This window comes from Carlito syrichta, unplaced genomic scaffold (genome assembly GCF_000164805.1).
Source record: "Carlito syrichta isolate Samal-C Ts95f unplaced genomic scaffold, Tarsius_syrichta-2.0.1 Scaffold71390, whole genome shotgun sequence".
Taxonomy (NCBI): Eukaryota; Metazoa; Chordata; class Mammalia; order Primates; family Tarsiidae; genus Carlito; species Carlito syrichta.
The window spans coordinates 137,123-164,383 of NW_007015486.1; the positions used below are offsets into that span (position 1 = coordinate 137,123).

Here is a 27,261-nt window from a genome sequence, read left to right on the forward strand (position 1 = left end):
AAATGTCACAAGTAATGCTTTTAATTGTTTAGCTTCCCACAGTACTCACATAACAGAAACTGACAAACCCATGATTTCCTCTAAAAATAAACATGAAAAGCAATATCCTGGAAGCTATTATTTTTCTCACTCTAGCTGTCTTTACTGTGATGGTGACACCCAGCTAGTGGGTCCGCAAGAGCTGCCTCCTTCCCTGGGCAGCATCTCCTCACCCCAGCTCAGGTGAAGCCCAGTGGCTATCCTGGCTGGGATGTCTCTGGCAGCTCCAGTGGTCTGTTCCTGTGCTATGCACACACACACTCTGCTACATAAACCGCCTCCTGGGAGATGAATTTGGTGAGCACAAGCATTGATACAGCTGATGCATTTGAAATACATCACCAATAAATATCATTATAAAAACATGAAAATCAGATTAGACCGTAACAAAATGTTAGAACTTCTGTTTACACTTGTAAAATGGTTACCATAAATCTGAATGGAAGATTTTTTTAAAAAAAATCAGTCTATATTAAGGCACAGATTGAACTGAGTGGATTTTATAAAAAAAGCAAAGCTCCCAATATCAAGAGATGTCTGGCAAAAACAGACCTGTAAACACTAAGATACTGCTTCAAAGAGGAAATGGCATTTGAAAGACAACCTAGAAAGTTCCACATGGGTAGCAGCCATGCTCTTACCTCACCACTTAGAAAAATGACTAAACTTGGCTTAGGAGAGTGACAGTGTCCAAGTTCTCCACGTGTCCTGCCCTGTAACCATTCTCCTGGGAAGAGGGTATTCCTTCTTCTTTATGATTCTATCACAGCATAAAAGCCTGAGTTTGAATCTCAAAATAAAAATAAAAAACCAATTTAGCGACATCTTAGCCCTTAAGATTGTTTTACCATGCCCCTCTCTTTTCTCAGATCTGTGTTTCGGCCCCCTTGACTCAGGGTCAAAATTTATAGTAAGTCCCTCATTTCACTCTGTAGTTTAATATCATGTATCAAGAAAAGATTTGCTCTGTTAAAAAATCACAGATTTGTTTTGTGGAAAATTGTTACAAACATATATAGCTAAACAATTTTTAAAAATGGAACATTTAACTCAAAATGTCACAAGAATCTAATGCATTCAACTTCAAAGTACAAAAAAGTTATAGAAAGTGATTCTAATTTTTAATCCTTATGTATGCATATAAAAACCTTATCAAAATGTTAAAATATAATCTCCGGAAATGTTTCTCTTTATCACAGCTACTAAATAGCCAGTTGGCCATTAAAAAGAAATAAAACATGAAGTCCCCAATATTGTGAGACCGATGGCTCCTTGGTTCACACCTAAAGTTCTCTTCTACCTGGGTCACAAGACACTCCAGGGCTCAAGTTCTATCAGTGCTGCCTCCGCACAGCTTTGTGGTTATTTAACTTCCTCAAACCTCAATTCTACCACCATTAGCATCTTCCAAACATGTGTTCCAAGGAAGGCTAATCTCATGAAAAAGGGCTCTGTGGTCAAATTCTCCCTTCTAGGAGATTCACAGTGGTACATTAGCATCAGTAAAGGCTCTGAGAAGTCCGGAAAGTGCATTTGTTTGACAATGTACATTAGCATCAGTAAAAGCTCTGAGAAGTCCTGAAAATACATTAGTTGACCTCAGGATACCTTTACTGACTGGCACTTATTAGTATCCTGGGACCTATACTTTAGAAAACACTAGCTCTGCATCTCTCGGGTATCTTCTAGCATTTCCGTGGATGAAATACAGGAAGAGTAATACAGTCTCCCAACACAGGCACAAGGGATTTCAGGCCCAGGTATTGACCAGGTGCCGGCTCATGCTTACTGGCCCGTGAAGAACAGCATGCGTCCCTTCTTCCTAATCGAAGTCTTCATTCATGGAAAGTGGCCAGGACTGTCACAGGATCTCGCACGCATCTCCTGCACAACGAGCAGCAGAACCCACTGAGAGTAAGTTATCTTCAGTACAGGTTAGTTTTCCTTTCCAGAATGAACGATTTTCCCCACAGCTTTTGCTGCTGTTCATCAGGACAGTCCTGCCCGCTGTTCGTAGGACCCCCGTCCTTTGTCCACTTCTTGTCCTGGATGGAGTCAACCCGCAGAGGAGTGCCCGGCAGCCCGCGGGTTGAAGAGCTGCTCCTCCAAGAAGGTGCCCCCAAGGCCATACTGCTCTTCATGCAGACGGATCTCTTCCGGCGACAAGTGGCTTCCTCCAAGAACAAAGTCTGCAAATCTGGTAAGTTTTTGTCAATGTTAAATAAAGTTAATGTTATCGCAGGAAAGTTTACTTGGAAGATAATGTATTCCCTTGCGACTTATCCCCTTTAATTAAGTCTGACTTTGTGTCAACAGAGGATGGCATTTGCACAGTGGGTGTAACAGTGGGAATGGCTTATGGAAAGGGCAGAGAAGCAGGCAGACACACAAGCACCACATGCAGCCAAATGTACCCCCTCCTGTTTTCTAACTCCTTCTTGTCTCTCATTTCTTACTAGCTCAGATTTGTTATTTATTCATCATCTTGGTGTCAAATGCTTTCCCCCTTCCATCTTTTACTTGAGGGTGCTGTGATCTGGATAAAGTTAAGAAGGGAAAGCATAAGAAAAGACATTGAGACAGATGTGTCTTTCCTGGCAAACGTCAAAAATGCTTTTCCCGCCAGGCACATGGCTCATGCCTGTAATCCCAGCACTTTGGGAGGCTGAAGCAGGAGGATCACCTGAGCCCAGGAGTTTGAGACCAGCCTGGGCAACATAGCAAGACTTCATCTTTATGAAAAAAGTTAAAAACTTAGCTGGGTATGGTGGTACACGCTTGTGGTCCTAGCTACTCGGGAGGCTGAAGCAGAAGGATCACCTGAGCCCAGGAGGTCGAGGCTACAGTAAACCGTAACACTGCTACTGTACTCCAGCCTGGGCAACAGAGTGAGACTCCTGACTCAAAAGAAAAAAGAATGAAGAAAAATGCTCTTCTACACCAGGAGAATGAGAAGCAGGTCTCCCATCCTCTCCCACCTTTCCCTTCACCATATGGAAGTTACCTTTATGGTTTTCCCTCTAAAATATCAGACCAATACTTATTCTGACACCACAGTTTTACCGTGCAGGGTCACAGCACTAAGAAAAAGAGCCTCTTATGGTCTCCACTTACTATGTTATTGGGGAAGAGGTCCTCTAAGGGAAGTGTCCCCTAAGGGAAGCATCTGTGCCAAACCAGCATTTTCAGAATTGCTCTGACCACAGCTGTGGCCTGGGCCATGGGGCAGGGCTTACTTTCCAGGGGTCTGGAGCCTGGACACGGCCAGCCAGGATGGGAAGTCGGGCCTGCGGCAGGCACAGCGCAACCCCTCCAGCGCACGGGACGTCTCGGCGTCGGCTTGCTCCCTGTACTCGTCTTCTGAGAGATGCTTGACCACCAGCTTCTCTGAGGTCAACCATGGCTTCATTTTCCTGAAACATGGCATTTGGTTGCTAGATCCCTGTCCAACTTAATCCTTCAGGTTGACAGATACACATTTCTTAAGAATTCCTAACTTCCTTTATAGCATACCTGTGCCTTTTTATTATATCATGCCTGAGGTATAGAAGTCATGTAGTGTGGGCCTAAGAGTATATTCCCCGCTCCCTGGCCTGTCATAAATAATGTCCTAGGGCATTCCAGAATCATTTTCTGATAGAGAGAGAATTGTGATTTTCTTCCTTGGTGATTTCGAATCACACACTCAGACAAGTGCCAGCCTGCTGGCCTGCTGACTTTCTTGGGCACTAACAGAGGTGAGCCTTTGAGATGTCCTTTTATGGAAAACCACTAGAACACTCTAGACCAAGAGGCTGGGAGGATTTCTGAGATATCGCTTCCACCTAGTGGTGGTGATTCTGACTAATCCTAGAGAAAAAGAGTAAATACTGTAAAAGGTCTTTTATGTATAATAATTTATAATAACTCTTCCTTCGTTACATGTTGAGGAGCTCATGACTGGAAACTTCTTTTTCCAACCAGGAAAGTCCTAAATCTCATACTGTAGGAATCTAAGAATCTCATAGAAACAGAAATGATGCCAAGATTTTAAAAACATGTATGTTTTATTTATCAATGAGTTTTAACAAATGTTCTGGGGTGGTTTTTAATTTAACCAGAGATTTCCAAATCTGAACAAGAATCAGAATTACCGGGAAGTTTTAAAAATATATGTATTTTCTTGAGGGTTGGCATCTAAAATATCAATGATCTTTTAAAGATTTTATGGTCGATGAGCTGGATCGAGGAACCAGACGTTATTTCCTTGTCCTTTCTAAATACCTAGCTATGGTTCCCCTACAGGAAATACCCTGGCCTCTAAGCCAGAAGGCCTGGACACAGTCCTGGCTTTGAAGTTTGGTCACTGTGTGAACTTTGGGCATTCCTGAACAGGGCAGAGCCTCACTTTGCTCACAAGAAAAAAAATGAAAGCAAAAATATCTACCTCATAAGGTCACTGTACAGACCACATGAGACATTCTGTGTGAGGGGCTTAGCACAGCAAGCGGCTTGTATTAAGTGTTTGATAAAGACAGCCAAAAGGGTGGCTGCCATATATTATTCAAATATACACAAACAGCTCTTTGCAAACAAGAAAGTACAGTAAAAAGCAAGGTCTCATTCCTCTGGTATATTATTTAACCTGTAAGTTTCTGTTTTATTCCCTAGTTCTTCGTGTAGTTGTTCACTAGCAAAATTCAAAGAGGAAGTTATAGTACATTTTATTCTGATTCTTACAGAAAACACAGCAAGTGCATAAAAGAGCCACCAGGTAGGACACACTTTGCTCTTGGCAGGGCAGTTAGATGGTTCAAGAGAAGGAAGAAGTATTTCCCTCCTGGGTCCCTCGGGTCACAAGCTCGGTATGGGGCCAGGGCCTGGGGAGTAGAGTGGCAGCATCTCTGGCGGAGACCTGGTGTTCCCAGTCTCTGTCTGCCCCAGATCGAAGGGACAAAAAGAGAACCAGTCGGTGACACCCTCCAAGCCTGACCTGCTGCCTTCTGGCCTCGCCAGCATCCTCTGCATAGGTACCGGTCCTGTCACTGGTGCATTTTCAACCCCATGTTGTTGCCACATATGCAGTCATCCATAAACTACCTATCACCAGTGTCCTTCCTCACAGCTAATTTTTACCTCTCAAGCATTTATTCACTCTGTCTGCCCACCTTGGTCCCCTGGTCCCACTCCAGGACCTCCTCATCTCTTGCCTGGGTCACTCCGGTGTCTGATGACTGGTTTCCTGCCACAGGGGCCTCCCCCATCACCTGGGCTACTGTCCACCAGCCGTGAACATCCATGGTCTCTGGCTTGAGTTTCGTTTGTTGAATGTATTTTTATTTTTAATTAGATTTGCTGCCAACATTTAAAAACCCTGAGAATTTACATTCTAATCCTGATCCCCATCTCCCATTTTTCTGGAAAACCAGCAGGGTTGGCAATGCAGAGGCCATATCCCCTTTCTTCTCCTCTTAGGCTCAAGCTGAGAGTGACTGCCCCTATCTGAGGAGGCTGCACTGCAGAATTTCCCACAGTCCCCCAGTCACGCCCGTCTCACTCCTGCTGGGCACCACTCTCCAGGGTCTGCCTGGGTGCCAAGCTGCTGGGTTGGTAACTCTTGTCTAGGTAGCAATCCCAGAGACAACTGAAATGGATAATGATCCAATCCCTCTGTATATGGATCTGGACTAGGTTCCCCAACATGGCCTGTTGCATCTCAGGCCCAAGCCCACCTCACTCTTGGCACTGCCTGTCTTGTGATTGTACCACAGGCCTTCTCTCCCACAGGGAAACCCTCCACATTTATCCATCTGGTTACTTGGATTCTTTCTTTAAGACTCAGCCTAGTAATATCGCCTCAAGGGAAGCTTCCCTGAACTGTCTTTAAGTCCCCTTGGTCGCTAGGCCAGCGAGGACCATCTGTATCAGTGCACCTGACATGAAAACAGGTGCTCAGACTTGGTGGTTGAGGAGAGAAACAACAGAGCTTCTGTCATCTTCCTTTCTGTACTTCAAAGGGCTTAGCCTTCACTTAAAACCAAAGGGAAAAAAAAGTCCTGAATACAAACAATACCTTTCAACCATTTATGATTCATGTGTTTCCTGACTCTTATAAGCACAACTAACACCATTAAAGCAGCCTTTGGCTCTAATGGAAGGAAATGATGAATAAAAGCAGAATTTATTTTAGGCTATATGCAGTGGCTCATGCCTGCAATTCCAGCACTTTGGGAGACTGAGGTGAGAGGACTGTTTGAGCCCAGGAGTCTGAGACCAGCTTGGGTAATATAGCAAGATGTCATTTCTACAAAAAAAAATTAGCTAGGTATGGTAGAACCTGTCTGTAGTCCCAGCTACTTGGGAGGCCGAAGGATCCCCTGAGCCCAGGAAGTGGAGGCTGCAGTGAGCTGCGATTGTACCACTGCACTACAGCGTAGGTGGCAGAGTAAGACCTGGTCTCAAAAAAAAAGAAAGAAAGAAAAGTAGAGATTTTAGGTAACCCAGAGCACAAGTAATGTTGTATTTTAGCAAACTGTGGGTGAGCCCTGATTACCTAGTAATTGGTGGCACACTTCTGAAAAATTAATGAAGACTAGGAACAGACATGGGATCAGATGCCTGGGGCTCTCTTCCAAGTGAAATCTCCAGATTAAACGTAATTATGAGATTAACTATGATGTGTCCAAGAAATCCCTGAAGTAATACATAAAACCAGAACTCGAAACATCAAGTTCACCAGGGAAAAAAACCGCTTGTCCCACCTCAGATAACTAAGTGCTTTCAGCACGTAACGTAGACTCCGGGAGGATGGGAGGAGGATCACGGCTGCAAGGGCAAGCTGAGGCACAGCCACACCAGCATAGACTAGGACCAGGGAGAGCAGCCGCAGCGTCCATGTCAGGAGACGCCTGCTCCTGTCGTCCTCAAGGGGCCCGTGTTTGTAACACACAGCAAAGCTGAAAAATCCAACTATCAAGACATAGCCTGGAAAAGCAGAAAAGAGAAAATAATGTGAATCTGAACCAGAAAAATGTTGCAAAAAACCTGGCTGAGCCTTGACTTAAAAATAAGAGCATATTAGAAAAACTTTAATTTTTGTTTTCTTTTCCCCAAGAAATAAGGTTGAAAGAGGCACATAGGGCCAGTTATTCCTTCCATAGGAGACATCAGACTGACTTCTGTACTAATTGGCAATGTATAATCATTCTTATTATGATATCTAAGCATATCTGTGTCTCAGTCCAGTGTCCTAAATGTTCTTATGGTTGCTTTGGTTAAGAATAAGTCATAGTTGTATATCACAGCCTGCTACAAACCCTGTGTGTTATTCTTACCTTCCAATTATAAAAGAAAAGGTGATCTTACAGCAGAGGACTCACGCAGGCACCCAATGGTGAGTCTCAACATACTGGTGATGGGACTGACTATCAGGTGATCTGTATCTCTTGTGGGGATCAAGGTGAAGTGCATTGTTACTTCTCATGTATGTCTAGCATGTACCTAACCAAGCCTTGACATCTAATTTTCAGTTTACAGAAAACAAGGAGAAGCGAGAAACATGTTAAATTATACCACAATGGAGTCCTCAGATATATTCAGAAAGTGGACACTATATAGGACAACTAGCCAGGTCTCTTCAGCATATCACTCGATGGAAAAGGAACTGCTATAGACTGAAAGAGACTTACAGGATAAAACAGATACAAACTGTGGTTCTGGGTCAAATCCTAGATTGCACAAACTGTCAAGGATGACCAGGTAATTTTACTATGGCCTGGATAACAGATGATTTTATGTATTTTTTTTTTTCAAGATTTAGTAGCTAATTGATTTTACAGGAGAATGCTCTTGGTTTTTAAAGATGAATAGTGATGTATTTGGGGGAGCATATCATGATATCTGTAATTTACTTTAAAAATAATTTAGCATAAAAAGAAAAATGAGGTAAAAACACAATTTTCAAGTAAAACAAAAATTAATTGTTTTTGTTTTGAGGGAGGTGGACTTATGTGAGAAATCTGGTGCTAAGAGTTAGTAGAAAATTTATTTTCTCAATGTCCCATAATTTTCTAATTAAAACAAATGAACAATAAAAAGTACTTCTTTTGTAACACAAAACAAGGAAAATAAATGTTTTCTTAGCCTCTCTGTTTCTGAAGTCAGGTTTTCATTAGTCATTTATATTTGAAATTTCTTACCTTTCCTACTGTGAATACATTAAGAGAAAGAAACAGCCACATTGCAGAGAAACTTTTACATTAAGATATGCTTAGAGTTAAACCACAGTCCAGAAGCACATGTGGTCAAAAGGCACAGATGCTTTTCTTCTCTTTTGATCATTAAGATAGAAAACTAAGAAAGATATAACAAATCATCTAAAATGAGATCTAAATGAACTGAAATCACCAACTATGGGAATAAAATAAACAAAATATGATTTTTAATAGCAACTCTCCTTAGTTCAAAATGAAAATTTAGACGTTGGAGAGACACATCCGCCAAAAGAAGGCCTCTGGTTGTACTTGTCAGTGTAACCAACAATAGGGCGTATTTTTCTCATATTTACCTACCTAATACATATATTCTGTTCTCACACCAAAGGCACTTCAGATCTTCCATCAACTGGCAAACAACATAAACTGAAGCAAACCAACAACCAATCATTAGAGCCCCAAAGGTGCTATACTGTGTGTGGAAGAAAATAAATGACACGATTTTTGGTTCATTTGCTCTCACAAAAATAAAAGCAAACAAGTAAACACTGCATTAGAAACATCTATGTCAAACTGAATTGAAGTCCATTTAAGACACGTAATAGAGTCTTCTTATTCAAAGTGTGGTCCATGAAACCACATGAATACCTGGTGTGCAACAACAATGGCTTACACGGGGTTGTATGGGACTGGAAAATTCCCAGGCCCTGACACAGACCATGTTTTAACACAAACCCCAGCTGACTTATTTGGACATTCAAGTTGCAGAAGCACCGTTACAAGGAATCAGTAAGTTTCAAAGTAATGCTGATGGTGTAAGCTTTCCTCTGAGTAACTGCAACACCTGTATCATGAATTGACATGTACTTATGGTCAATGACATTCAGGGTATTCTTTGATGATTGGAGGTGTGTGGGAGAAACTAATAATAAGGAAGAATTCCCCAGATGTGACAGTGTTGTTATTCAAGGCCTCATGGTTTAGCGCCACAAGGTTCCTAAGCTCTGCCAGGAAAACAGAAGTTTTCACTTAGTATAGAAATAGTCTCTTGTTACTCAAGAAAAACATGTGACCTAGAAAATAGAAGGGTCTCAAAAAAAGTATCACTAAAACTTAATACTTAGTTAAGCCCACATATACTAATAAGTACAAACAGAACCTCCAGAAAAAGGTATTTTAAAGCCAGTTATACATGAGGAGGGGACCCCCAAAAAACCAGAATTATTTTTGGAAGGGCAGGCCCCTTGTAATATAGGCATCCCCTGCTAGGAAGGACTTTAGGAACCCATCCCATTGGCATCGGTATAGTAGCTAGTGTCATTGTGAGAGGCTGCGTTAGGCTTTCAGTTATTTTATTTATTTATTTAGGAGATTTTTTTTCAATGCATTTGCCCATTTCAAAATGGGTGCTTTACAAGCAGACCTGCCCACACCGTCGTGCTGAGTGTTCAACAGTTTTAGACCAAAACTGGCATGACCCGTGCCTACCCTCTTTATTCACCTGATCTCGCCCCTAGCAACTTTTTTGGTTTGCCTGGATGAAAAAATTCCTCAAAGGGAAACATTTTGCTGATGTGAAGGAAGTGAAACAAAAAATGGCAGAAGCACTGAAAGGCATCAAAATTGAAGAATTCAAAAACTGCTCTGAGCAGTGGAAAAAGCATCTTGATAGGTATAGTGCATCAAACGGAAAGTACTTTGAAAGTAACTGAAGTTTACATGTGTAACAATAAATATACAATTTTTTATATATAAATCCTGGCCTTTTGGGGGTCCCCTCTTATAATGAAGAAACAGTTTGAATTAATAAAGTGAATTAATTTTTATGAGTTTTTCATGCCTGTGAGATCACGGTTTTCAGTTTTTAGTCACATGCACATGGCATGCCTACCTTTGGAATGTGCCTTTTCACCAACAGCAGGACAAAGACTAATGTCATTAGAACACCTAGCATGGTCCCCGAAGAGTAATAGAAAATAGGGCTTCTGTCAAGACAAGCAGATAAAAGCCACTTAAATGCCCAGTAGCACTTTCAGGATGAAAAACATGTTTAACCTAGCGACATAAAAATACTAAGTAGTCATAAAAACACTAAAGAAGGAAAACTCAGTAGCTCCAATTATATCCTACACTCTTAAAAATTGAAACTGGTATTTGAAATGTGTGGTAAATAGCTTGCCACTAACTCCAAACAGAATGTCTGTCTTATCTTCTATATTCAGAATCTGATTTGACAATAATTACTGAATACCTATCAGGTGGCTGGCCCCTGTCTGAGAGATTTACATGCATTCCTGACAGCCTGGAAAACAGCTCTCCATGTGCAAAGTTTCCTTCTTCTTCTGTAGGAAAGAAACTGTAAGAATCTAAATATCAGAATGAGGTATTCCTCCAAGAGTCGGATATTTATCATACTCATTCTTCTGTATCATGCCACAAATCTAGGAGGCAGCTCTAACCTAACAGAGAGAACAAGGCATCTGGCACCAGAAAATCTGAGAATCTCAGTCCTGGTCAGAACTAGCTGTGTAATGATGAAAGCTGCTTTCCTCACCTATAACACAAGAGTAGTAACACAGAACTCGTGTAGCCTTTCAGGATGCAGTAAAATAAAACACGTTAATACATAAAATGACATACATGAAAGCCCTTCGTAACACATACATATCATGCTGTACAAATAACTGCTGCTGTTTTTGAAGCTCTTTCAAGAACTCTCTTCAGACCTATTATGTGTAAAACCTAAGTTGGCATAGGGTCAAAATGATCTATGCTGCTCTTGAATCACCGAGTTGAAAATGCAAAAATGAATACTCACTGACTCAAGGTCTCTGCATAAAAGAAAAGGAAGACGCCTGCCACAAACACAAGGAAGAGTTTGAAATCCATGACTGGAGTAAAAAGACACAAACATTTTGTATCAGTGTCATGTTGGCAAATGAGGAGAAATGTCAATTTATTAACACATGACTCCAGAAAAACTGAATCCAGAAAGTCAAGTGTAATGAAAAGTGACATACGGTTTCGCTTCACACTTATGGTGTAAGTAAGTATCTTCCCGATGGGCTCTACAGAGAAGCACATAGTGTCCCCATGTGGATTGATGACGATGGTTATTTCATTAGACTCCTTTGGTGTCCAAAAGTTATGAATCACGCATTTGATATAAGATAGCATGGTTTCTGGATACTGGCAATTATGTCTTTCAGTGATATATACAATACTGAGCAGACCTGGACTGGTAATTTTCACCTACAAAACAAGAACAAACAAATATGTAAACACAGAAGTAAAAACTTCTTATAATCTCCTTTTAAAAATGTGCAGGGGAATAAAGGGGACCCCAAACTGGCTGAGTACAGAGCACTCAGATGGGCAGGGTGGCATTCTGATCCCAGGGGCAGGCCTGACAGTCCAAACACACAATGAACCACAGACAGTTTAAAAATAAACATTTCTTCCCCCGAATCATGGCTGATTTAATTCCCTCTTCTAGCAAGTTATGGTGGCCAAGAGACACATAAAAAAGGATGAGATAGAAAGCCCAGGCATACTTCATTGTGCTTTGCAGATACTGCATTTCTTACAAAGTGAAGGTTTGCGGCATCCCTGTATCGAACAAGTCTACAGGTGCCATTTTTCCAGTGTATGCTCATTTTGCGTCTGTCAGGATTTTTTTTAGCAATAAAGTATTTTTAAAATTAAGGCATGTGGGTTTTTTTTTTAAAGACACAATGCTATTGTACACTTAATATTATTGACTACAGTATAGTATAAACATCACTTTTATAGGCACCCGGAAACCATAAAATTTGTGACTTGCTTTATTGCAATATTTGTTTTATTGCAGTGGTCTGGATCTGAGCCTGCAGTATCTCCAAAGTATACAATAGGTGGCAAACTATTTGGTTATGAATGTAATGAAAATAGAGTTGACACCACCACCACTTTCATACTCTGGATCAGCACGTCATTCAGGCTTTTGTCACTATGCCTGCTGAAGAACCAGGATCCAGCCTCGGGTCCTGCCCAAATCACACCACGAAGCACTGCCTACAAGCAGATGGTGACAACCCAGAAGTCATTAAATGACAATTCCGCTGCAGCCTTTGTCTGTCCCTCTCTCTAAGCCTGAAGAGGGGACAGCCTCAGCTTTGACATTCTGGCACCAGGTGACATCACCCACTGTCTACTTGCCACCCCCTCTTTTCTCTTCAATTCTGCTCCTGGATCACTGCTGCCCCCTCCAGTGCTACTTGCTGGGGGATTTTGATTGCTTATAAATGTAATGAAAATACAATACATACACCAAATATATACAACACGCACACCGAAACTCTGGGCCCCTCAGTTCCTGGACTCCCTTCCTCTGATGCCCATCCTCTGCCCCGACTCAGCAGATCACTCCCATGGCTGGGACCTGGACCTGGACAATCCTAACCTGCAATCCTCCATACACCATGCTTACGTACTCCACTGGCTGACCAGCTCCCCCCATCTTTCCAGCGTGCCTCTAGCATCTGACCTCACCAAGGATCTGAACCTCCTTCCCTGGCTCCCCACTCCTTGGTGTCTTTGCAGCCCTCTTGCTCTGTCCCAGTCACCTGCAAAATCCAACTTGCCACCTGTTCCACTCTTCCATTTGCACGACTGAATGTGCTGGGGAAAGGCATGGCGGTCTCACTTCAAGTCCACAACTGTGAGCAGGAAAAGGGACCTGAGAGCTGCAGTAATGCATACCACACATCCCTATCCACTCATGCTTCCACTCGCTTCAATAAATACTTCACAACTTCTCCTGCCTCGATCCTCCCACACCTCCTGCCATCCTCATTCTCAGATGATTCTTCCTACTTCACTGAAAATGGGAGAAACCAGAAGAGGATGCCAATGGCTCCTGTCTCCATAGCCATCTACCTGTCGGCCTCCGTAGGCATGTGCTCAGTCTCCTGCCCGTGGGGAGGACACGTATGTGCTCCATCCAAGGCAAACCCCAACTCATGCACTGGCTTCTGTCCACCTTTGCCTACCCAAGGACATAACCCGCACTTCTAGATCATCCCCATCAGCATATATATATGTATGTATTTTTTTTTTTTTTGTCAGGCCCTCACTCTGTCACCCAGGCTAGAGTGCAGTGGAGTGATCATAACAGCTCCCTGCAGCCTTACTCCTGGACTTAACTTGATCCTTCTGCCTCAGCCTCCAGAGTAGCTGGGACTAAAGGCTTGCACCACCAGGCCCGGCTAATTTGTTTTTTTTTTTTTTTTTTTTTTTTGTAGAGATGAGGTCTTGTAATGTTGCCCAGGCTGGTCTTGAACTCCAGGGCTCATGCGAACTTCCTGCCCTAGCATCCAACAGAACTGGAATTACAGGCATAAGTCACTGTGCCTGGCCAGCATACATTCAAAAAGAAAAAACAATCTCTCTCTTTTTTTTTAGGCTACACTTTTTTCTTTTTAAAGCACCATCGGAATAGTTTCCATCTTAAGTACAATTGCAAAAGCTGTATTGTGTTGGCATGCTGTTAATGACATTGTAGCCGAGAATCCCAGCCTTGAAATGTTTATTATTAATATTTTTTGAGTCAGGGTCCCACTCTGTTGCCCAGGCTAGAGTGCAGTGGGCGATCACAGTACACTGTAGCTTCGACCTCCTGGGCTCAGGCAATCATTCTGCCTGCGTGTGCCTGGCCCTTAAAATGTATTTTGTTAAGTCACACTCCCAGTGGGGGCTCCAGAATGTTAGATCAGGCCTGCGGGACATGGGTGTCTGCGATCCAGTGCCTTGAGAAAGATGCAAAGAATTGCACAGAAATTAGACTGGAAAACATAGTTTATTTTTAAAGTAAATTAGGGAGAGAGGAGAGAGAGAAGAGATTCATCTCCCCAAGGGAGGGGAGGGGGTCAAAGCTTAGGGAACATGATGGCCATAGCTCGAAGAGCACATGGCCACACCACAGTCTAGTAAGGCAATGGCCCGAAAGAACAACCTTCTATGGACTCCACTTTTTCCTCTACTACCCCTCATTTCTTTGCTTCTCATTCCAATGAATGAAATGCTTTTAAAAAGCTGCCTGTGCCTGCAGCCTCCAGAACATCTTACTCTAAGATCTCTCTAACTCACTTCAGGCAGGCTTTCATTCCCAACAGCCTGCCCCACAAGGTCACCGATACCACTATGTTGCTAAATGAAACGGCCAGTGAATTCTTAGGCTTCTTAGGAACCGGCCAACACCTGGCCTGCAGACCGTTCCCTTCTCCTTATCACCCTTTCTCCCCAGGACTCCCAGGACATCTCCCTCTTCACTGTCTCTCCTCGCCTGCCTTCTCCTGACCTCTTCATGTAAGACTGACCCAGGCTCAGCCATGGGTCCTCTTCTCCATCTAAACTTACTCCTCAGTCTCATGGCTCTAGGTACCATCGATATCAGCATGCATCACTCCTTACTTCTGCAAAAAGAGACACAGGAAAGCTGTGCCAGAAACCACCCAGACTAATTGCCCACCAGGGCTAGGGAGGACTGAACTGAGGGAACAGTGGGAATGACACTTCACTGAGAGTACTTGGGGCAGAGTTTTAATTTTTAAGCTACATTAATAATGTATACACTAAAAATTAATTATAATAAAATCAACCAGGCTGGGGGAAAGCTCTGAAATGGAAACAAGTAAAAACTATATTTTGATGAAAATACATCCAGACTGAAGTGGGGGGGGGTGTGAATGGGAATGAACTAACCTAAGGTAACTTTTGAGCACAGTATTTAGATAAAACCCTTAGTATTTAGATAGTAGCCTCACTGAACTCCTGTGGCTAGCTTTGTTTTTTGCAGTGGCATGATTTGACAATCCTGAAGCTACTTTCAGTATATGAGGGGAGACCCCAAAAAACCTAGAATTATCTTTTGGAGGGCGGGTCCCTGGTAGTACACTTTGAATTTGTTCCTCTGGATCAGTCAAACAATGTTTTTATCTGGGAGTTTTGAGAAGGTTGCGTCATGATCTGCGGAAGAAACGTCGCGAGTTGTGGCAAACAGGTGATGCTTCTTCCACCATGACAACACACCTGCCCACACTGTACTGAGTGTTCAGCAGTTTCTGACCAAAAATGGCACGACCTTCATTTTCCATCCACCCTATTCACCCAATCTCACCCCAAGCAACTTTTTTTTGCTTCCCCAGATGAAAAATGTCCTCAAAGGGAAACATCTTGCCGATGTGGAAGGGATGAAACAAAACGCGGCAGAAGCACTAAAAAGCATACAAATTGAAGAGCTCAAAAACTGTTTTGAGTATTGGAAAAGGCATCTTAAAAGGTGTATTGCATCAAATGGAGAGAATGTGGAAGGTGACTGAAGTTTAAACATGTAAGAATAAATACACAGTTTTTTAATCAATAAATTCTAGGGTTTGGGGGGGTCTCCCACACATTCTAGGTAGGCAAATAAATATATCTGAGGAGACTGGGAACCAGGTTTCTCACTACCAGAGAAAGGAGTTATGAACACTTCAAGTGGAAGACTAGAGTGAACCCTGTGGTGCTGGAGACATCAGAATTTACGGTAGATACAGATGTGTGTGCAGGTGAGTGAGTGGGTGTGTGTGTGTGTGTGTGTGTGTGTGTGTGTGTGTGTGTGTGTGTGTATGTGTGTATGTGTAAACATGACATTGACATTCCCATAGCAATGAACACACCTAATGTTGAGTGCCCCTTGGAAAAATGTATGTTTCCAAAGCTGAAACATCTTCTTTGTTAGAAAATAAAGTTGTAGCCGGGCTCGGTGGCTCAGCCTGTAATCCCGCACCTTTGGAAGGCTGAGGTGAGTGGATTGCCTGAGCCCGCGGGTTCGAGACCCGCCTGGGCAGGCGAGACCTCATCTTTACAATAAATCAAAAAATTAGCCGGGCGTGGTAGCGCGCGCCTGTAATTCCGGCTACTCGGAAAGCTGAGGAGGAAGGATTGCCGGAGCCCAGCAGGTCGAGGCTGCGGTGGCTGGGAGCGGCCACTGCACTCCAGTCTGGGCGACAGAGTGAGACTCCAACTCAAAAAAAAAAAAAAAGTTGTGTTAAAAAAAAAAAAGGCACAAGTTAAAAGGACACAGGTGACAGTGCTCATGCTTATAATCCCAATACTTTGGGAGGCTGAGACAGAAGGATCCCTTGAGCCCAGGAGTTAGAGACCAGCCTGGGCAACAGAGTGAGACCTCATCTCTAAAAAAAAATTAAAAGTTAGCTGAGTATGGTGGTGTGCACCTGTAGTTTCAGCTACTCAGGGAGCTAAGCCCAGGAGGTCGAGGCTGTGGTAAGCTGTAACCGTGCCACTGTGCTCCAGCCTGGGCAACAGGGTGAGACCCCAACTCAGGGGGAAAAAAAAGGGGGGACACAGGATCTAGTTTGAAGAGGCTCTCACTAACCAAATCTAGGACAATTTGAGTATCAAAAAAAAATGATGAGCATAATGAATTGTAGTTCACAGAAAGATTGGCAATTCATAAGACTATATAGATATAAACAAACAAGTAAATAAATAGGTCCCTATAGTTAAATGTTAATGAATGTAAAAGGAATAATGGAATTAGAAAGTTCTCATTCGATAGACATCATCATGATAACTGCTTCAGGAAAGCATCATCAATGGATGGTAAAACTTGTGGTGCAAGTCTGATGAGGAACAGGATATCTACACGATCTCAAATTAGTTCCTTAAAATACTCATTCATTCAAAAGGCAAAAGCTAATTTTACAGTGGCAGAAGCTGACAAGTACCACTCTAACCATGTGACCAAGGTAGTGTATCGTATCAGTAATGGTCCCTACCAATCCCATGTGCTTCCTGACACTCAGTTCTTCCCTTGGTCCAGAACACTCTTTCCCCAAGTAGCCCTTTGGGTCACTCACTCACTCCACTAGAATCTTTCTCAGACGGTATCTTCTCTGTGAGAACGACCCTGATCACTCTCTTCAATACATCCCTGCCCCCACTCCCCTCATCCCACTTACCTCACACTACATTTTCTTTCCTCATGGTCTTTACCAGTTTAATCATTCTCTTCTCTGTGACATTTACTGCTTACTATTCTCCACCCTGGATAATGTTCATATGGACAGCAGCAGGGATTTGTTTTCTTCATGGATGCATCCTAAGAGCCTAGAAATAGTTCCTGGCCCTTAATAGGTGCTCAATAAACATTTGTTAAAGGTTGAATGAAGGAATGTACTAGGCAATTGAGAGCAACTGTTATCTTGGCCTTATCTGGGATCAGAGGTTGTTCCAGAATTTCTACATGGTGGGGCTCTGGGTAGCAATTTTGGAAAGCAGGAGGGCAAGTCTTGAGATGTGTCTGGATAGCAAGCATGCCATATTTGCTTAGATAGTGGATTCATCTGAAGTGGTGTGGGGAGAGGTTGAAGAGTTCGTTGCCTCACACTGCCCTCCCAATGAGCCACTGTGTGTGAACCCAAGTCAGCTTTCGTACTAATGCACAGCTCTGTGACATGCAAAAGGTGCTTTCTATTCTCGAAATGGCACATCTTAATTCCCCATTCCTAAGACACGATTTCAAAGTAGCCCCTTACCTGCATAGTTGACCATGTATACCTCCAATCCATCTGGGAATTTTGATTGTAGCAGTAACAGTCTGACTCAGAGGTTCTAATTAAATCCATTTCCTTCAAAGTTTTACACCCTGGAACTGAGAGATAAAACGGGAATACATGTTCTAAATCTAGACTTCACCAGAATTTTTTTTTTATTCACAGGGAGATCATGGTAGCAGCTTTAACATTCTAGACCAATAAATTGGTCTACACGGTAATTACAGTCCGCCAGTCTTTCCAACAAAGCAGGAGATAGACAGAAAGTGCTACAGCCCAGTGTCAATACTCTTGTGACACGCGGAGGGTACTGTAAGAGCACAGAGAACAAGCACTTCTTCAGTACTGAAGGGGAGGGCAAGAACGAAGGGTGGCTTTCCAGAAGGAACGGTGCAAGAGTGGAGGACTACGGATAAAGTGAAAACAATGAGACAGAAGCCGAATGGAGGTGGGGGTGGCCAGGCACAGTGGTTCACTCCTGAAATCCCAGCACTTTGAGAGGTCAAGGTGGAAGGATCACTTGAGCCGAGGAGTTCGAGACTAGCCTGGGCAACATAGTGAGACCCCGTCTCTACAATAAATAAATAAGTAAAAATAATCACAAAGATGAGAGAAATCACTGGAAGTGATTCCGTTTAAGAATACCTGATTGTCATGCTGGGGAGGGAACAAGGATGGAGAGCAGGGATACATGAAGACATTACCACACCTGCAGCAGGAGAGGTAGACAGCGACCACAGTTCCACTAGGGAGTGTGGTCTGAATCCTGGAAGTAGAGCACTGAAGGAGGTAAGTATCAGAGTCTCTGCAAGAAATGACTGACACTCAGAAGGGTTTAGCTAAAAGAGTTCAGTGAAGATGTGGGTGGGATCATGGCATTAACAAGGCTCTGCAATGCTTCAGGCACCGCCAAATGCAGGTTGCCTTTAACAGTCTTAAAGGACCCCATGCTCCTGAAGCCACTGACCAGGAGGACAGCAGTCCAAGGGAAGGCAGTCACCGGCAGAACTTCCAGGAATGGGGAGGGGAGGTTCTAGATACCTCAATCTGTCCCTCCTGTCCTCCCATCAATGCCCTGAACTGGTCAAATTTGACAGGACAGAGGACAAAGACCAGTGATGCAGCCCACAGAGGTCAGCTTGCAGGCACAGGAATGGGGGAGAGGTGATAGCAGGTCTGCAGGGACAGATAAGGAATGGCCAGCTTCATACACTGGAGCACTTTTGTATTTTAGAATGAACATTCTGTAAGCACTGTCAGAGAGGAAAAAGACGGAATGCAGAAGAAACACAAAGGAGGTTATGGAAGCCATCTAGGCAAGGAATGGACTAAGGGAAGGAAAAAGAACTGATCCAAGACCACGCAGGAGGTGAGATTAGCTGGCTCTGGAGGCTCAGGTGACGGCAGGAAACAAGGAGACAACGTGACAGCTTCCAGCGAGTGGAGAGGCAGTGAGGTCCTTTGCGCAAGTAGGAAATCCTGGAGAAGAGACAGGTCTGTCTGAGGTGAGGAGTTCAATCCTAGACATACTGAGTTGTCATTGGAGGGGCTACATGAAGATGGACAGGTTGACAGCACAGGAGGAACTGGGCTGGAGTCAGATTAGAGACATCAATATAGACGTGTGTGTTGTCTATAATACAAAAATAATTATAAAATATAATACAACATCATTGAGAGAGAGGGTTGCTGTATTATAGAGGGCTATTGTAAATGCCACAAGAAAGACATGAATCTTCTGGAGTCCATATAAAGTAGGAAGGAAGAAATATAAAGTTCTTCTGGATCCCAGATAGGGTGTCACCATCACATCTGTCAAATAGGAAACAAGACCAAGAAACACTTTCGGGGACAAACAGAAGTGAGCCTGACGACTGACCCCTGACTTCCTCTGGAAGTGTGGTCAGTTGTTTCTCCTCCAGAAAAACCTGGAATGAAGCCTTAACAATTTGCTACACCAAAGCTGGGGACAGACTGGGAAGCCAGTAAAAACCAGTCAACAATTATATCCATTGGGGGAATAATATGGAATAAGCTCAGGTAGGTCCCTGTCCTGGCTTGAAACATCCTTAGCAGCGATTTCTTTGAACCATGCCAGCTCTGACATGTCACTCTTTCTTTTCTCCCTTCTTTCTCTAATAAGCTTTGTGTGAAAACTTAAAAAAAAATCCTTAGCGTAAGCAGGGAATGAGTGAAGACAGGTGCAGGGAAGGGGTCCTAAAAACACCCACGATGTCTGAAACAACCCCACAGAGGTCAGGTCCACAGGTAGCTGCATGAGACTGGAAAGTTACAGGAGAACCCAGCGTGTTCCACGGGGACAGCCAAATCACTTCATTTTTGCTCCTAACATTGCAATGAAGTGCATATGTTTTTAAATATATCAGCACATTTGCAGAGAGTCTGAGATGCAAATACAAGAATCCAGGTTAAGAGCCGGGTTTCAAAGAGGCATCAGGAGGGAACTCTGAAGGTGCTGTTAAATACAAGACACCAGAAACAAATGACATGGTCCGCACAGTCCTTCCAGGCACAAGAGCTGGTGCCAGGAATGCATGAAGCAACCGGCACAGAGGCACAGGCTCAGTACCCCTGAGATGCAAGGACTCCTGGCCAAGGGCAGCACATGGGCAGTGGAGGCTCACACTTGGCAGGGCCGCCAGCTGCAGGCAAGGTGAATGTCAAGGATGGCAGGGCAGAGCCTGCAGAGCCTGAGCAACTATGGCAAGGACACATGGGGACGTATGAAAAGCCCAGCCAGTGTGCACTGAGGCAGGACCAGGGCTCTGGACTCGCCTTCCGTGGTCCTTGGTCTGCCTCTGTACGTCCTCCTGGGGGGTCTCTGAACAAGAACCAAGGTTGGAGTCTAGAACTTTACACCAGGAGTCCTCACTAAGAGGAAGTAATTCCCACCAATCAAAGGAGCACATTTCAGTGGAAGGACAAAGAGCTTGCGGTCTCAGGTGCACAGACCTGGCCGCCCCAGACCACTGTAAAAATGCTGACTTGCACACAGTTCTTTCTTCACCACACGTGTTCTCAGTGCTGGGGGCTTTTCTTGTGGCCACCTCTAGGGCCGCTCACTGCAACACCTCCCAGTGAGCACCACCTGCTTCCTCAGGGGCTGAACAGACTCCCAGAGTCCCTCTTTGTTAGTGATCTCAGGAAATAGCTTCTGTGGAGCCTGAGCTTTGCAAACAAATGCTGCCTTCAGATGAGGTTTTTTTCCATTTGCTCCTAAGACCATCTCCTAAGTCATCTGACCCTGCAGCTCTCAAGTTAAGAGCAAGCTCATGTAATTTAAGTATAGTGCAATTCTGGGCTTTGAATTTAGGAGTCAATGCTACTCTGTCACCCAAGCCACATTCACTGTGCACTTGGGTGACCAGAATAGCTGTCTAGCTGGTCTCCCTGCTTCCAGAATTGCCCTCATGATTCCCCCCACAACCTACTCTCCAATCAGCATACAGATCTTTTAAAAGCATCAAGGCCAGGTGCGGTGGCTCATGCCTCTAATCCCAGCATTTTGGGAGGCCAAGGTGGGAGGACTGCTTGAGCCCAAGAGTCGAGGCCAGCCTGGGCAACGTAGTGAGACTTTTTCCTCTATAAAATTTTTTTTTTAAAAATGAGCCGGGCATGGTGGCACATATCTGTAGTCCCAGCTGCTTGGGAAGCTGAGGCAGAAGGATTGCCTGAGCCCAAGAGGTCGAGGCTGCAGAGAGTCATGGTCACTCCAGTCTGGCGACAGTGAGACCCCAATTAAAAAAAAAAAAAAGCATCAATTGGAACACCTCACTTACCTGCTCAAAAACCTTTCAGCGACTTCCCATGGCACCATAACAAAGTCTCTATCCCCTCCAAGGACCGGAAGGCCTCCGTGACCTTCCCTCTTCTGCTTCCCCTGCTCTGTGCTCCAGCCACGCCACCTGTCCTGTCCTCTTCAAGATGCTGGCCCGCCCCCACCTCAGGTATCCTCAGCCTGAAGCCTTCTTCCCCAGATCCGGAGAACTTGCAACTTCCAGAAACTGACGTCCTTGTCCACAGGCTGCCTTCTCAGGAAGGCCTTCCTCGACCCTGCTGTCTAAACTAGCACCCATCCGCCTCCACTGGCCTTCTCCTCACTGTGCTTTCTTCTTTCTTCATATCACAAAAATACTCATCAGCATGTACTATGTCTCCCCATGAAGTCAGGGATGCTGCATTTTCATGGCTGTCACCCCCAGCACTGTCATATTTGTCTTGTGTGTGGGTTGCAATCTGATAGGACTAGTGGGTTATTTTGGGCATGGGCAGCCTTGCCAGTGAAAGCCCAACCAAACCTAAGAGCCTGGCCAGGGCCGGTCAGCACCATAAATGAAGGTACACTGCAGTACCCGCTCGAAGTCACCTGATGCAGTAGGAAACTCCATCAGCCTGTGTCCCAGCCACCCCACCGACAGAACGTGAGGCCAGTGTGGAAACCACGGACATGTGGAACCCAGAAAGGCTGGTTTCTAAGCCTTACCCATCCCACTGTCAATGTACCCTTCGCTAGAGGGCTAGGCGCTCTACCCTTTACATCCCCTGGGCTAGAAGACCACCTTCCTGCTCCACACCAGATGGAGAAAGGCCAGGGAAAGAGGAGGTGGTGACGCGTTTACTTTGCTTTGACTCATACATGATACATCGGTGCATTCTGTGCAAGGGACCTCCCAGCCAGAAGGAAACAAATTGTTCCGAAGGTCCCGTCAGTCTTCAACCAGATCAAGAAACACACACAGGGGTGGCTGTGACTAGATACCCACAGACATGCCACTAAAATGCGTTGCAAGTAGCCGTGGCCCTGGAATTCTCCAGAATTGCCTCTGGCTTTTGAGGTGAAACTGACATGAGATTTACACAATACGCAAGATGACAAATACAAGGTGGCAGCATGTCATGGTGTCCTCTGGCTGCCCTCTGTGCTTATCATCTCCCCTGAGGTAAAGGAATCTCAAACCAACCCACACAAGAATTCCTAAAGCTCTAAGGGACCAGAAAACTCAGCCAAGGAGAAGGCACAAGTCTAGCTTTGAGTAAGCTCACAAGAGTCATACGCCATGGGCTGGTTGGACAAGGCAGAAGACAGTGACTGTGACAAGACTGTCATCGAGGTTGGCCCACCACCTTCCTAAAGAGACAGACCTTATCATCTTAGGCAGATTATAAAGGCTATGTCTTCCCTCAGTCTCACCTCCCTTCAGCAATCTTCTTCTAGAGACATTTTACGGTTCTGTTGCTATCTCCTTGAGTCCAGATGAGGGTGGGAAATGGAAAACATAGCCAGTCTGATGGCCTATCAGAACTCTCTTACTGACGAAGCCCTGACACAAGGCTCTGAAGACACCTACATGTCTGCAGGTTTCATTTATTCATATGGCCTCCATCTTCACTGGTTAATTCAGTTAGGATGGAACCTCTTGGTGGCAAATGTAGGCAAACCCAAATATACCAAAATGACAACAGTCTCCTAACAATGCAATCCAGAAAATGAAACTGAATTTCTAGCAATTTATAAAAATGTAACAGTCATCATTCATTTGGTCAGAAGGGAACAATATCTGTTGCCCCTTGGGGCTGAAACATGTCTAGTCCCTGGAGCATGCTCTGGAACCTACATCCTTACTTCCTCAAACCTGACTCTGACCAGGAGAAAGATCAGGAAGTGTGGGCTACCCCAGCTCTGCCTCGTCTCCCAAGCACTAAGAAGTGTCTGTGGGGTCAATCCCACATGCCATCTTTATCAATGGCAAGGTGGTTTCTAAGCCCTGGAACAAACATGGCTTTCTGTGATCCCCTGCAGTCCTCAGCAGGCTCCCTTGATCCTCTCCATGAAGCTGACTTCTGGATAAACAATATCTCTGGATAGTTGAGCCCAAACTACTAAGACAGCATAGGAGTCATTAATTATTTTCCTTACTAACAAATTCAAGTCAGGTTACCTTAAACAATGAGACAGATTCCTTAGCTCACCTTAAATACCACTCAGTTTCTAAATATTCAATTAATTTCTGGACTATATATCTCATTAAAAAGGGACAACTATGGCCGGGCATGGTGGCTCATGCCTATAATCCCAGCATTTTGGGAGACCAAGGCGGTTAGACTGCTTGAGCCCAGGACTTCAAGGCCAGCTTGGGTAACACAGCGAAACCTCTTCTCCACAAGAAAGGCAGCTGGGCATGGTGGCGCATGCCTGTAGTCCCAGCTACTCGGGTTGCTGAGGCGGGATTGCCTGAGCCCAGGAGGTAGAGGCTGCCATGAGCTGTGATCATCATGATCCTGCCACTGCACTTCAACCTGAGTGTCAGAGTGAGACCAACTCAAAAACAAACACATAAGTAATAAAAAAGGAACAGCTACACATCCCTATTTTAATGAATAAAGTCAATTTAAAATATCTCCTACTTTTGTCATTTATCAGTTTTCCTAAATGTGCAAGTTACATATTTAAGTTAAAGGGTTTCGTCGTACATACAGTAAAAATATTCAGTCAAACTTCAGAAAAGAGCAGGTAGTACTTAAGCCTACTCATAGAATATGCTAAAAATAAAAAGCGCAAACACGTCTCAAATCTTAGCAGATTCTAACCTCTAACATAACAGTTTCGCCAATGTTCCTCCCAAAAACTTAATCTTACATGGGCCTCATATGGGAAAAAAACTATCTCCAGATGAAACTATAAATAAGGGAATATAAACACTTATGAAATTATACTGGCATTTCCTCCATGTGACCTATAACTGTTTTTCTTTTGGGACAAGGAAGGAGGAGACGACTAGGAAAAACAAAAAGCAAATAAACCAACAAACCTTAACTTGTGAGAGTTCAAATGGGGTTAGGGTTTTTCTAGGTATTTTTTTGTAAAGTCATATTTTCTAAGGAGTTAACATATAGCACAAAAATTATAAAAGTAACTATTCTACTCACCTTCGCTTTTTCCTAATCTGAATATAAAACTTGATTTTTTTTTTTATCGCTCCAAGAATGTGAAAACCAAACTGGAATTAGTACATGCCCCTACATGTTCAGGTCTGAGAAGCCATTTCCATGGTTCTCAGGACAACGCATGGTTTCCAGGAGGACTGGCTGCAAATTCTGGGCGACTCTTGGCTTGAAGTTTCTCTTCCTCTCAGTCAGATAACTACCTGCCCCTCCTGTGTCAACTGCCTCCGACTTTCCTCCAGATAGGGTGACTGAATGATGGCCTTGGTCTGGCTGTTCCCAAGCCATCAAAGGGCATGCTATTAAAGATAATATTTTAGGAGGACATCTTCAGTATCATCCAACCCAAGCCTCTCACACGAAGGGCCCCATTTTATGAAAGGAAGTACCAGCTGCTTCATCTCAGGGTTCCCCATAAAAACCACAGACCTTCAGAGCAGCCATTCTTAGTCCTAGCCTGATCCAGAGCTTCCAACACAGTGTCCCTGGCGCACTACGGGACCCCAGATGCTTCAGTCGGCATTGTAAAGCCTCTTTGGGATGGCAAGCATCACTACAAAGCCACAGGAGTTGCCACTTTTCTTAGCTGCGGACTAGAATTTTATTAACTCAGTGGCCATCCTGAATGTCTCAGAAGCTCTGATAAGCATGTATGTGTGTCTCTGATTAACCAAATAAAGAAGCAGCGGTTACCACTAAATATGGTAACACAAACTTGAAAAACATCTGGTTCACTGAGGTGAGGCAAATACTGGAAACTCTTTAATAAAACATCTTCCTGTTACTGAGGAAAAAACGATGGTCCATGAAGACTAGGTGCCTGGGCCAAGGTTATACTGTAAGTGGTAGCTGGTGGTAATGGCTGAACTAGAACCCAAAGTTCTGGGAGCTGGTCTAGGGCTACTTCGACTTTTCTGGCTGCTGCCATGTCTAGAAACCTCCCTCTATGACAGCTTTTATTTTTGAAGGGATGCAGGGAAATTCACCCCGAAATAAGAGCATCTCGTCACAAGTTCTCTCTGACCTTCCCACTGTCTTTCCCAAGCTGCTTCCTCTACCTACTGTCAGGAGAGAAGAGGAAGAAAGTTATTTGCCCTGGCCCAAACCTTTTACAAAATAATGCCTGAATCTCAGGGTCACCCGGCTTCCAAAGATAACATATTGACAAGTCATTCTGTTCCACCCCCCACCATATTTTGCCCCAGAATAGAATTCTTCCTCTCCCTCCTGTAACCTGTTTTACCAGGATCCAAGTCCCCATTCTTCCTGTTACCTTGAGATGGTATTTAAGTTTCTGTAACTCATTGGGAAGCTGGGCCTTCATGCTGAAGGATCTCGAGTATATACACGTTAAATAACAATATTAATCAATTTTGCCTCATGCCAGTGATTTTTCAATGAAACTTTAGAGGGCCAATGGCCAGGGTCCCCACAGTTTTTTCACCAGCATACATGTGTTTTATTTCTACCATTAAGCCTTTGTTTTCTCATCTGTAAAAGACGTAAACAATGGTACCTTCTCCCATAGGGCTTCTATGGATATAAACATGTTAGATAATGCAGTCAAAGCACTTGTAACATCGCCTAGCACATAATAAACGTTCAGTGAAAACTGGTATAGAACAGTTCCCCAAGATGCAACTCACTGCAAGGTCCCTTCCATTGGCAGAATCGGACAACTGTCAACATCCATTTCCCCTTCATCCTTAAACAAGAAATTCTGCTTTAACTGGAGGAAGGGCCATGCCCAGCTAAAAGAACATACTTGGCAGCCTGCCTTGCAGTCAGGGCTGGCCAATACAACGAAGGGAAGTTGGAGATCGTTTAAAGCAAAGGGAGATAGAAATGTTAAGCTCATGGTAGATGAGAAGCAGCTCTGGAGTTAGAGCTCCAGTTTCCCGACTTCCCCAGGCGTCAAACCCAATCCGAGTGCCAGGATGCTGAGAACACTCCTGGAGAGCCCAGTACGCGACGAGCAGCTACCATGCCCTCTACCTGTGCGCTAGGCCTCGCTAAGCATCACAGTCACCCCTGAGGTCCATCATCTGCGCCTCGCCTGAGACTGGGTACTGTTAAGCGCTCAGTGTCGCAGCAGCCAGTCCGGGACTGCGGAATTTCCCTCCGATTCTGAAGCCAAAGATCTTACCTTCTCCAGTCTTGAGATCAAAGGAATAGCTAGTGAGACAGAAAAGCAAGGGTTTCAACATAAACCGGTGTACTGCACAAAAAGCCCTGTATGGAAAGCCTGGCGACTAGAGCCAGCCCTGCCGGTGACCGACTGTGTGACCTGGGACAAGGCACAAGGTCTCTGGGCCTTGGCTGCCTCTGCCAAACGAGGGACTGGGCCGCACCTGGACGCGTGCGGCGGCTTCTCGTGCTGGCCTCACGCCCGCCCCAAGGCCAGCAGAGAGCCCGGGCGGCCGGGAGGCGGGGCCTGTCTGGAGGCAGGCGGCGCCCGCCGGGTGACCCGA

General features: G+C 44.4%; 1 protein-coding gene across 1 annotated transcript in view; it reads right to left on the reverse strand.

Annotated features, from left to right (window-relative positions):
• The window catches only part of NEMP2 (nuclear envelope integral membrane protein 2), a 27,840-nt gene continuing 579 nt past the window's right edge, over positions 1-27,261 (reverse strand). Inside the window, exons 2-13 of the mRNA XM_021709574.1 lie at positions 25,220-25,283; positions 24,870-25,089; positions 20,596-20,719; positions 19,671-19,779; positions 17,810-17,919; positions 11,252-11,483; positions 11,050-11,122; positions 10,123-10,216; positions 8,589-8,703; positions 6,768-7,002; positions 3,276-3,452; positions 1-2,236 (exon numbers count right to left, since the gene is read on the reverse strand). Coding sequence (XP_021565249.1) covers positions 2,095-2,236; positions 3,276-3,452; positions 6,768-7,002; positions 8,589-8,703; positions 10,123-10,216; positions 11,050-11,122; positions 11,252-11,483; positions 17,810-17,919; positions 19,671-19,779; positions 20,596-20,719; positions 24,870-25,089; positions 25,220-25,283 — 1,695 coding nt within the window. The 3' untranslated portion in view covers positions 1-2,094. The remainder of the gene's footprint in view (positions 2,237-3,275; positions 3,453-6,767; positions 7,003-8,588; positions 8,704-10,122; positions 10,217-11,049; positions 11,123-11,251; positions 11,484-17,809; positions 17,920-19,670; positions 19,780-20,595; positions 20,720-24,869; positions 25,090-25,219; positions 25,284-27,261) is intronic.